At 37.5% G+C, this 12,901-nt stretch overlaps 1 protein-coding gene across 1 annotated transcript in view; it reads right to left on the reverse strand.

Annotated features, from left to right (window-relative positions):
- Positions 1-12,901, reverse strand: part of LOC111867199 (E3 ubiquitin-protein ligase TTC3) — a 69,540-nt gene that overhangs the window by 49,455 nt on the left and 7,184 nt on the right. Inside the window, exons 5-8 of the mRNA XM_033752591.1 lie at positions 10,906-10,952; positions 8,189-8,308; positions 5,328-5,528; positions 2,340-2,453 (exon numbers count right to left, since the gene is read on the reverse strand). Coding sequence (XP_033608482.1) covers positions 2,340-2,453; positions 5,328-5,528; positions 8,189-8,308; positions 10,906-10,952 — 482 coding nt within the window. The remainder of the gene's footprint in view (positions 1-2,339; positions 2,454-5,327; positions 5,529-8,188; positions 8,309-10,905; positions 10,953-12,901) is intronic.

Below are 12,901 nucleotides of genomic sequence, written 5' to 3' on the forward strand. Positions count from 1 at the left end.
GTTTCGGAAACTGGATCTGTTTCCGTCCTCCTTCACCTGAGGACGGAAACAGATCCAGTTTCCGAAACGTCGTGTTTTTATTTGTTATCTTAAAAACCAGGACGATGGATAAAGTCCAAAATCCCAACATATCAGAGTTTTGGAAACTGTTTTCATCATTAAACCCTTTTAGTCTGACAGGGCCAACCACAGTAAATTCTGCGTTCTGGTCCTGTATTGGTCTCAGCCGCCACGTTTTTTAAATGTTATAGATGATCTGGAGTCAAGCTGAGGTAAATAAATAGTGTCACTGTGTCATTCAAGCCTTCCACTTTGCAGTGGTGTTAATAAACCATTCGTTGCAATACTTTTGTGAATTTTAAACAGATTTTTTTCAAACATCTACATATATTTTTCTCTATAGTTATATCCCAATGGTATCTTCCAGTGGGAATGCACTGGGCAGCAAAGATTCATGAACAACCGAGTGATGACTTGCACTCTTTCAGTAAATTTAGTCATCACTCACATATTGCTATATCTAACTGTTACTGACTCTGATGCCAAACACGTGGACCTGATTTGAGTGACAGCTGTAGTAATTCTGATGACTGTCAGGCAAGTGCAAGTGTAGACAGTGGTGGTGGTGGTGGTGGTGGTGAAGATGATGAAGCCTATGATAATGAAGACTGGGCTCTCCAAAATAAAAAATAACCATGATTTATATGATACGATTTCATGCCTCACCTGGTCATAAACCACGTCAAAACAGCCAAATGCTTGTTTCTCCACACAGATATTTTATGCTATTTTTAAATAAATACCTGATGAAACTAAAGATACGTAAGCAAAAACTGTTGAAGGATTGGTAGGAAATGTTCGAAACAAAATTACCCAAAAGAGAGGAAGACCAAGTTGAACATGTTCAGAAGACCATCTGAATGTCAAACTGCACTAATTCAGGCATGATGGGAAGGCAACAAATGATCATGCAGTCTTCTCCAACAGAGAAGTGAAATGAGGCAGAACAGAAATGTTGGAAATGTCATTTTTATCGTGACATGTCCAAGGTAGCCAGGACTCCATTCCAGCAAGTGTTTTGCTATCTATCACACAGTGAAAAAGTATTGTTTGTTATGTTACTAATAGAAATATCTGATAAAGTTAAAAAAAAAGTATCCCAGCTTTCCCGTAGAAAATTATATTCTTTTATTACTACTTTTTATGCAAAGAGTAATATGTCACTGATGCATGCATGTTCAGTGGTCCTCTTATCACATATTCTTTATATGCACTGACTTCATCATTTACTCTTCGGAGTGAGTTTCATTTTATGGTGCTGACCTCAGTCTTCAACTTATTACAACCAACAGCCCCAAAAGGTAACATACCCGGGAGATGATGACATCAAATACCTGCACCCCATAAGTGAGCACATAATATGAGATGTTTAGATGCTAAACTGATATTCTAAGAACTGTGCTTGGTTTATCCATAAAGAACATTATATCACAGTCAGAACTTTTATCTTTGCAGAATATATTTTGATCAAACTTAGCAATGTTTCTTCCGTTTTACGCAAGTTATAGAAAAAAAAACAAACCAGTTCATACTAGTAGCTGCAATTAAGCAGGTCAGTATTATTTAAATACAAGCAGCAGAGAACCATGATGGTACTTAAATTGGACTGCAAAGAGCAGGTGGCTAACAGCTCAGGTGGGTCCGTTAGATACATGTCATCTCAGTCATGGGACCTACAGGAAATACCAAGGAATCGGTCCATATGGCCTGCCTGATGAAACTATGGGTGGGGGAGAGCAATCGAGACTAAAAGACCAAACCAAGCAGGTGTCTCCCAACCCTCCCATCTGAGGACGGAATCAGATCTACCTACTCAAACATCAAGTGCTTCAGAATATTTGCCAACGGACAAAGCCCACAAACTCAGTAATTCTGGTAATCACATTTGATTTTTGGAGGTAAAGGTGAGATCTACTGACATGACTAATGTAAAAAATGAACACTCCAAAAATACCAATTTAGCTTCATAAGGCACTTCTCCTTACATATCATACGTAAACATGAGCACTCTTGATGTTCAGAATGAGGCAATACTGCAAAAAGCACTAACTAAATGACAGCTGACAGTTACGCTTGTGGTTATGGTACCTAAGGCCCATCCATCGCTGTCAACACAAACGCCTATCATGAACCTTATCCTGAGGCAGCTCACCAATATCACATCCTTATTAATAAAACTACACAGAGTACCTAAAAATCATTCAGTGTTTCAGCAATTTTGCTATTTGATTTAAAATTAATAATTTATTGTTAAATTCACAAGATTCACACACACTCACCTCAACAGTATGATCCAGGATCATATGAAGTGCAGCTTTATATTTTTCAACTGCTTTTCTGGACAGTCCACTTGCCATTATTTCGGACCCCTCCTTCAGAAGTGACTGAAGCTCCTGAAACGTAAATCATAATTAAATTCCTCGGATATTAATAACATGTTTAATAAATCACAACGAACTTCAAACCTGAACCACATTTAACACTAAATGGAGAAAATTAATTGCATTAAGAAGCTGAACTCTATATGCAAGGTACCTACATTTATCAAAGTATCAAACAACTTGAAAATCAGGCAATTTACTTCCACGTGATGGTTTACAAGACAATGAGTCATGTGACACTACCTCACATGAAGAAGCTCTCTCCTGCTTATACATTAGTTACCTATGATAAATGGAGGTTACTCTCTGAACAGCCCTCCTATAAAGTCAATAGTACATATTTAAGAAAAGGGTAAAAACATATACTTCTGCCCCTTGCATATTTTGCTTACAAACTTAGTTTTAAAAAAATAATTTGCTCTGCAAATGTTTTTGAGCATCATGTAGCAAATATTAAAAGTTCTCAGACAGGTTCATAATACAAAAATTAGTATCACCTTTGTGACTTACGATTTCAGCATGACAAGCAGAATTCTTTTTTAGATGGAGTGCTCTTGAACTTTCATCTAACCAACTGACAAGGCTGACTTCCAGAGATTTTATGACCTCTTACTCCCTGCTCACTTTCTCTCATTAACTACTGTATTTACGCATGTATAGGCCGCAGCACAATTTTCAGACAGAAATTATAGAAAAAATAATTTTCTTGGAATATTATTTCAGAAGTAGAAATTATTCCGAAATTTGGCAACGTTAATTTTTTTTAAAATGAAGTGTGAGTTCGAATATTTCAAATATAAGCTGCACCCCAGTTTTCCTCTTAAATTTTTTGGCAAAAAATGTGCGGCCTATACATGCGTAAATACGGTATATATTATGCCACCATGCCTGCCTACACTATGGATAGCAATGCTATTCACACTGAAAACAACTATTATTGGCTTTCTGCTTTATGCAAAATTACGATGTTTTTGCATGCTAAATTAGTAAGAAAAATGCATCATTTCTGAATTTTCTGATGATGCATTACACTTAGGATTAGTGAGTTTCTGGACTTTGCTACACAGTTTTCTGGGGGGGGGGGGGGAAAANGGGGGAGAAAAAAAAACATTTTGAAACTTGATCTGTCTCCATCGTCAGATGATGGACAGGGAGACGCCTACCCAGTTGGGGCAATTGCAAAGAGCTAATCTCAAGCATCAGACTTGTTCTTTCACAATACCAGATGACAAAATTCAAAAGTTCAGTAATCCAAAGAATAAACTTATATTTAGATAAATATGGTATACCATATCCACTGATATCCACTGTATCACAAAATGCTACTGTCAGAGTTTGTGCAGTTACATGGGCAAGACAAGATTGGTCATTAGGCAGGGATCCAACAACTCAGAACATGAGTGGGGAAGGAACTCCTTGATCTGAACAACTACACAAGCAGACAGCTGTCTTTGTGCTGCGTGTCATAACTCGGTGCAGTGTGGTGCTTTGATGAAGCAAGACGTGTCTTACTTTCGAACACAGAATGTTTGTTGCAGAGCATTATTTTACCAGTAAATCATTTGTGTTGTGACAAGCTTTCCAAGACATGTTTCCAAAAACAGGCAGTGCAAAACAAAACTGAATTTCATCTCCTAATGAGGAAATTATGTGGGAATGGAAGTGTGTGCAATCAGAAATACAACAACACTAAGCAACAACACACTCGAAAACATGAGGCTCAGTTTACTGCAGTCCACTAACAGATCACTGAGAAAAATGTCTCAGCATAACATGTCAGAAGGCAGTGCACATACAGATGAGAGTGCTCATCATGTAACCTATTGCATTCAAGAGATACAAGAGCTGATTTCTTAAAAGTATTTCACTGAACGACAAAATTTTCTATTCAGATGAAACATGGTTCCATTTAAGAATCTATGTGAACAGTCAGAACAGTTAATCAGAGTTCTAAGAACCTGCCTGTTTATCATGACTCTCCATTGCAAAGCTGAAAATCAGGCATGTGGTCCATGATTCTTGGAACACAGTTAATGGTCCAATATTCTTTTAAATGCAAAATATTGTTATGACGTCCTAATGCAGATCACCTCTTTGCTGGAGGCTGATAAGAGGGATTCATGGTATCAACAAGACATAGTTACCTGACATACATCATGAACAAGCATAGTATTCTTGCGAAAATTTTTTGGATGTCAGTCGATTCTGCAGGGACTGTGGCCCCCCGATGATCCCTCAAACTTTCTTCACCTTATATTCTCTTATGGGGCCATCTCAAACAATATGTATACAACAGTGACTTCATAGCATATAGGAAAAGAAAACAATCAACGAACAAAGTTCGTTCACAGCATTCTTTAGACCCACAATTTCATGAAATGAGAGGATGGTTACATTCAGGAAAGTGGTGACCAATTTTAACACATACCATAAAGTATACTATTTGTACAGTACAATACTGTATATATTGAGTATTATACTGTACATAATTATTCAGTATTATAAGATGACCAGGAACACGTGAGAAGATATCAGAATAAATTCACCTATCTAAAACTGTTTCAGAGCTCTTGACAGGGGCAGCTGAGTCTCAATGCGAGATATAAGTTGATGCAAACAACCAGTGCAAGAAAAACAGAAATGAAATGGTGCATACTATGAGACAAGCAGTTGAGTGCTGGCAGCGATAAGAAGCAAGACAAAATGAGTGCAGTGGTGTACAAGAAAATAGTAGTGAACAAAAACAAAACAAACCTCAATACCTTCTTAAGTGCCTACCGGTAATGATAATGACCGTTCCTACACACAATACATGTTACAGTTACAACATTAACATCTGTTTAGAAGCAACCTAAATACAGTTCCATGATCGAAAAAATTACTCACGTTTCGCTGCATACTCCAGAACTGTTCTGGTGTAATTTCTTTTACTCCCATCTCTTTCTTTATAGTTTCCAGTGTCGCAATAAACAGACCCTTTTCTTGGCGGGCTGTCTTCTTCTTCATCTTTGGTTTATTTTTTTTAATGTCTGTGTAACTATTGCTATCACGGGACACACTAACGCTACGCTGGTTAGTAACGGATGTCTGGAAGTACAAAAATGGGACATTGCGGAGACCAGTCTTTCTATTAAGAAAACATACTGGAACAAAAATGAACTCGATGAAACCAATAATCGAAGCCAAACAATTGGAAAGAGTGATGAGCCATTTGTAACACCACTGCACAATTAGGGAGACGGGGATCAATCAATAAAGTACAATTTATTAATTCCACTTTGGATACACAAGTAAGTCAATCATGCTAGTCTCCCATGTGATCAGATATCAGACAGACATGACTAGACTCTGCATACAACTGTCTAAAATTCTACAGTTTCAAGATTACATGATTTGTGAAAATCTGATTCAGTGCTCAAGAACAAATAACCTTCTAAAGGGACCAACTCTTGAGTAGAAGAAAGTACCAAATAATGAAACCTACCAACGGATATGGTTGTGAGCCACCTGAATCCAGGTCAGCTATTCACAACCAATTCAATTCATTTTCATTTTAACCTCACGGAACAAAGTAAGTACTCATAGTATTAAAATAGTCAAGGCACGCTTGCCAACTGGAGGCAGTGAATGTTTTGGCAGCTACAATTGCAACTATTGTGCTGGAGTATGTCGATGTTACAGTGCATGTTGGTTCAATGTGGGTGCTTCCCACAACAGCATTTCTTTGCCACCTTTTAGATGAAGAAAAACTAGATATAGCATTCGACCTTGAAATATCATGGTTTCCAATGGTCTAGTTAATTCTTTCACTTTAACACTTACACAAGCACTACAGGAAATGTTTTATGACCTTCAAAAATCTACATAATGGAATTCAATAAGGTGCTACCTAATCCATCAGGTAATCTAGAAACTAGCAACATACTTGACTTTCTGGAAGTATCTAGTGACAATGAATTAAAACAATAGCAGAGGGGTAAAAGTTTCTGAGTGCAATAATAATACTTCTTCCGTAATAAACTTCGGATAGAAGAAAACCAAACAAAATACAAGGGTGAAGTGACCAAGATTACAGGACTGAAAGTGATGGAAGAAAAAAGTTGATTTTTACAGTCCTAACTAAATTCACTTTTCTGAAAACGCTGATCGCAACACACTTGTTGGAACTGCATCAGAAGCCTTCAAACTATATTCTCATGGTTAACTTATGAACACAACAGTTACTGAAACAAACCTATTTGGTACGCTGCAAAATTCAGACACATTTATAAGGCTGAGCTAAAAAAAACAATTCCATGTTTTCAACTGTAAACACAAAAGGATAAAATACACATATTTCCCTATTAACACAGCAACATAAAGTTGTCTCTTTGCTTAACTAAGCACACCACACCACAAAGATGTATAGTGGAGTAGAGAAAAAAGTTCCAGAAGCTGGTCTGCGCACTGTGAGGAAGATAAAAATCTTGGCCCCTGCCAGGACTCAAACACCAATTTCATGGTCATCAAGTCTGCAGCCTAGTCACTGTAATGACTGTGCTAACACAGGAAAGACATGAATTGCTTTCATGATTATTACATTTTGTGAACTCGAAAGTTTTGAAGTAAATAAATAAAACATCGTTCAAAAGCTGTTTTGATTCTGAACTACCTATGCAGAAAATTCTGCACCCTCAATGAACTGAAAGAAAACATATCACTCCCTGAATCCTGGACTTGTGGAAGAGGAGAACACGCAGAACAAATCCCTGAAGTCTGTCCTTCCTCTAAGGATACTGGCACAAATTTATCATATACAACAGTAACACTAAAGATCTGACAGGCAGTGTTGCCACACTTGTTGGTCCAAATGCATGTATCATAATTAAAAACTTGGTAGAACCAATATTTGGCCAAGGACATACATTACAGGCAGACAGCCATTATAATCTGCCAGATCCCTGTCCTTCCTAAAGAAAAACGGTGCACAGGTAGCCGGGGCACTGCAATTAAGTCCGAAGTGTTTTCCTATAATTGCAAAAGGAACTAAACCACAACACAGTAATCATATTGCTATGCAGTCAAAGCACAATGGTGATGAAATGCATGGACAAGAAGCTCATTTCATAGCGATAACATGGTTACAGCCTCCAAGAGGCAAAGAAAGAAGAAAACCAAGACATACATGGGAGTGACTGATCAAAAACTGCAGCTATATGAAACTGAGAAGAATGATGGCAAAAAATTGTAATTATCTTACTGCTGCTGTCTCTCTTCCAAGTGTCTACTTTCTATATGATTTCCCTCACCAATATTCAGTGTGCATTTTTAATTTCCCCAATCTAAGCATATATATCCAGCCCATCTGTAAGAGGCAAAGAGTAAAACTATCCCTGTAACAGGCCATGAAGGCCCATAGGGTTGAGAGATGTTGAATCTCCCATATTTTCTATACAATCAGCTCACAGGTAGTGACGAGGTTGCCAGCCTTACACACTAGCAGCCCTTTACCCCCCCCGGAACGATTCCCGGAACTCATTTCTGTTAGAGGTCGGGAAGTTCGTTAGGAAACTTTCCTTGTTCTGATTTCACTTACCTCTTTTACATACAAATACATTCAAAACAATACGAACCACTATAGACATATATTTGTTATTCAAACATGTTTTAAAAGTCAAAGTGGCATATGAAACATGACGATGAATGAAATACACTAATCTCTAGTTCCACCAAAACATGCTTACCAAGAACATAAAATAAGATGGTACCTTATTAACGCCCAAGAATGATGCACTGGCAGGCATTCTGGATGTAGATCGACTCCGCAGCTTGTCGCTGTTCATGTCCTCGTCAGAGTCAGAATCTGAGGTTAGAGATGGTAAATCCTCCTACAAGAGTGAGAAAGAAATCCAATACTGCATACACACCATAGCTCGAATCCCTCATGATTCTCCAACAGTCTTTAATAATACTTATCAAGAATGGGGGTAGCATTAGAAAAGTGTGTTTTGTTTATGCATGATGCCTATTCCATCTTAGGTGCCGTGTCATAAATCACATGGATCTAAACTAGATGTCAGGGTACAAGCAGCAAACTGAATAATTTCAATTGTACAGTTCAACTATATGATTTCTGGTTGCCACAGACTACCAAACATGTATGGAATGACTTTAAAATCTATCACACAAAGAATATCCTGAGTTAACAGTGTTACTGATCAACTGCATACCTCAAGTTTCAAACACGTGACGCATAAGCTGGACATAATGAGTACTGCAGGGTTAAAATGGATCAGACTAAACCAAAATCAAAGTATGTATATGTCTAATATCAATTTTCAACCAAAATGGTAGGAAAATCTGTGTGCTATTGCTTGCTGGCAGGCAGACAGGCATAATACAATAAGTAGTCCTCTAACTGCTCCAACGAAGGCTGCAAAAATGTGACCATTAGCTTCATCACGTCAGTCTGCCTGTCTGCCCATACAAAACAACTCGAGAACAGCTGGACAGATTTTAATTTAATTTGAAATGGGGAATTCCAATAAGCCCGGTCAACATATTCAAATTTTAGTTACAAATGGACATAAACTGACACATTACATTAAGACATACAATTTTGCATGCATCCTGAACATAACATGCCAAACATTTATTCAAGGACAATCAATATAAATTTTGGAATTGTATGTAGTTTAGTTCATGTTCTTACCAACAGCAATATGATGCCTCAATTTGAAGATTTCATTCTTGACTTGCTACATATGTACCACAACGAAAATTATTTCAAAGAGAAGTTCAATACAAAAATGAAACATGCACTTTACAACCAACACAATTTTTCTGCAAGTAACATGGTTTTTAGAAGAAACAAGAGACTGCACCAGAATTTCTAATCTGCCAACATTTCCTGAATTCTTTAATACCTTTTTTGAATGCAGCTAAACAGAAGTGTGTGTGTAATTTTGGTTTAACAGTCTCTCTTCTGTCCATGTCATGATACATTTCTGGATGAATTATGAATAAACCTTTAACTGCCATAAAAACAAAGATATAAGCCAAAAGAAGGTCCAATTTGGCCATGCCATAGCTCAAGCGGTTAGTCGCTGGCTTCCCACTGTGGTGGCCCGGCTTTCGTCAAGTGGGATCTGTGGTGGACAAATTGGCGCTGGGGCAGGTTTTCTCCGAGTACTTCGGTTTCCCCCTGCCAATCTTCATTCCACCAACTGCTCCACAATCACCCTCACTTATCATCTGGATCTGGTACAATAGGCCAGAAGTGGCCGCAGTAAAAGGGACTTAGTCCCAACCCACTAGCATTAAAAAAAAAGAAAAGGTCCAATTTGAAATCTGTGTGCATATGAACCTCTGCAAATAATTCATTCATTTATTTGCAGTTCTACAAAATCCATGGAGGCGTCTGCCTCAGAAACTGAACAAGTCAGCAATACAACATAACATGTGAATATACATACATAATCAGATAGTCATCTTCGTCAAAATTTTAAATACTCAACACAACAAGACTACTGTACAACAATACATTCCATATATCAAAATAACATATAAAATTACATACATGATCAAGAGACAACCAAGACTCTTAATATAGTCATATAAAATCAACCAAACTACATAATAATTCTGTGGCAACAGAACCAACAGGTTCAAATCTGCCTTACTGGGGCCTGCCACTGTATGAAAATTCCTTGCAACTTATTCCCATTTAACCTTTAAGTGCCGAAGTGCCAAGTTTGTGCCAGTCATGAGTAAGGTCGTCGTGGCCAAAGTACCCAGTTGTGGCCAGTCAGGCATTTAAACTCCGCTAGTGGAAGCGCGCGCACACGCCGCTAGTAGAAGCGCATGCACAGTCCTGAATATTTATTTTTAAATGTAGTAATTACCAGACCGACTTAAGTAAAACCCTAATAGAGGAATTAAAATAATACCTTACTGAACAACAGCAAATAAAAATATACGTATGAGTTATGCCAAAACTTATCCACAATCCAGTAATTTTGTTGCAGATTCTGCAGATAGGTATGTTAAAAATATAGTGTAAAATTCGATGTACATACCTTTTTTGTTGTTACCTTCTTGATGTATATATAGGTTCAAATGAAACTACAGTATTCGATTTCACTACGAACGCACACAAAAGAGATCACGCTCTGTATCTCAGCNGCCAAGACAGTGTGGTGTGTATGCATTAACAGAACCAAAGCATTAACCCTACAAACCCTAAACCAAGAGGTAATTTTTTTGTGGAATTCTACAGAAATTAATTTTTGGGATGGCGAATATAAAATGTGTTCAAAATTCTTGTCCCAAATTAAATATTTTATGATGTTTAACATTCTTCAATAAATGTAATTGCTTCATATAAGAACAAGAACTGTTATGAACATACAGCAGCTTACATCAAAGCCAGGGTTAGCACATACTTGTGACAAATTACTTATTAGTATAAGAAAAAGGCACTTACAATTTCATTAACATCCTCTTGCGGACTTTTGGAAGTAACACCTATGCCTGCACAACAAAGAAAATTCAATCCTTTATTGTAAAAGCATCAGTAATGTTAATCTGTGTTTGATAACATAATCATATCTGATTAAAATACATAAAAATATATACATGTGAGTGGTGTAACATACATTGTTCTATAGAAAGTTTTTTCATGATTACTAAGAAGTAGGTTGGGTATCAGATAGCACCATAGACAAACATCTGTTAAATCCTTACAAATGTAAATGAAAATTCATCTTCAAACAACAACAAACAGAAAGATACCATACTGGAGTCTATTTTCAACAGAATGCTTAACCTGACAAAGCTCATGTCCTGTTTTTGAAAACCAATGAGAGCACTGAGTCTGAAAAACCCTGAGAGACTGTGCTTATATTGAGACATATGAAATCTTAAATTATTTAAACTGAATAATAATGAAGTTTGGAGTGTTTTAATCAAATCTATGACATCACATGACCTTCAGCCAAATAGAGAATGTGTCACAACATTCAAACCTATAAAAAACATTTATTTCTTGACATATCTTCTGTCAGCATCAACACACCTGCTCCATTGTTTTACCAGTGCGCTGAAACTAGCAGCATGGAAGTCTTTTGACTGCTGTCTTAGCCACTTCTGCCCCTACATTTCACTGTCTTCATCATCAGCAAAACATTTCCTACACAGTTGTGAACCACTTCAGGGGACAAACACCACCACAAATAGGAAACATTCATTTATGAATATCCTTTGCACAGAGTACTTCTGCCCACAAAAAATGCACAACAGAACACTGCTCTTTGGTAATATGCCCCTCAAGCACCGTCACCATTTTGACTACCAATACCAGCTTCTGAACATGTGCATGTTGAAACTGAAGTTTTAAAAAGTGCCAATTTTGGAAATCAAATTGACGTCTGTAGGTTAACAAAGATTTTATACATACAGACAATTGAAAAGACTGGTGTTTTAAATTTTAAACTACGGGCAGTGTAGGAGCTACGTAAGAATATACACCTGATGATGGCCATTTAGGGCTGAAACATGTAGTGTGGAGGAAGGAAAGATGGAAGAACTACAATTAAATTGTTGCACTTAAGACGGAGTTTGTCTCGTATGATGTGCATGTGCATGTGCTACATTCACTGGCATGAAGATGGAATGTGCTGCTACCTAGTGATACATACAGAAAACCTACTATGTCCATTACAGCTGTTTTACTTCCATTGGTGACCCATTTACTGACTCTCCTCACAGATATATAAATTCTCTACCATCACAGGCTGTTAAAATCATATAAGCATGGATATACTTTCAATTATTAAATAAATATGGAATTTGTGGGGGGGGGAACAGAATTTCAAGAGCCTGTGAGGCAAGACATTGGTTATAAACAGAATCACCTTTTCCCAGCAGTTTTAAGGAAAGACCTTTGGTTGTAGAAGTTTTTTTTTCTGGACAGGTAAATAATCTGCTGTGAACAGCAGGTGGGAACAGACTGTAGGACAACTGCTGGGTGGTGAAGTGGACAGGAATCAGAACATAGCGATGAATAACAAAATAAAAGGATCTGAAAGGAAGCAATCATGTCTTAATCATTATTATTATTATTATTATTAGAGGGGGTGGGTTTCCCCATTCACTTAGACCAGTTATTGGTCCATTGTGCGTCCCCCTTTAATTTCTACTGTCCCCCTACCCTACCGGTATGGTGCGTGCTATCAGCCCCGTTCAGCCAATGAGGTCGGCCGTCGGTACTTGATATTTCCCCCATCTCCCAGAGGTGTTGGAAACTACTTGGGTGGGAAATTGTTGCCTAATTTCGCTCAGAGGTCTCCTAGAGACATGAGGATCTTTTATGTGCCGTAAATCTACGACACGGAACCCACGGCTTAAAGTCCCTCCCAGAGGACTTCTTCCCTGAATATTTCCGCCCTTAAAAATAATAATAATAATAATAATAATAATAA

Source organism: Cryptotermes secundus, unplaced genomic scaffold, assembly GCF_002891405.2.
Source record: "Cryptotermes secundus unplaced genomic scaffold, Csec_1.0 scaffold565, whole genome shotgun sequence".
Taxonomy (NCBI): Eukaryota; Metazoa; Arthropoda; class Insecta; order Blattodea; family Kalotermitidae; genus Cryptotermes; species Cryptotermes secundus.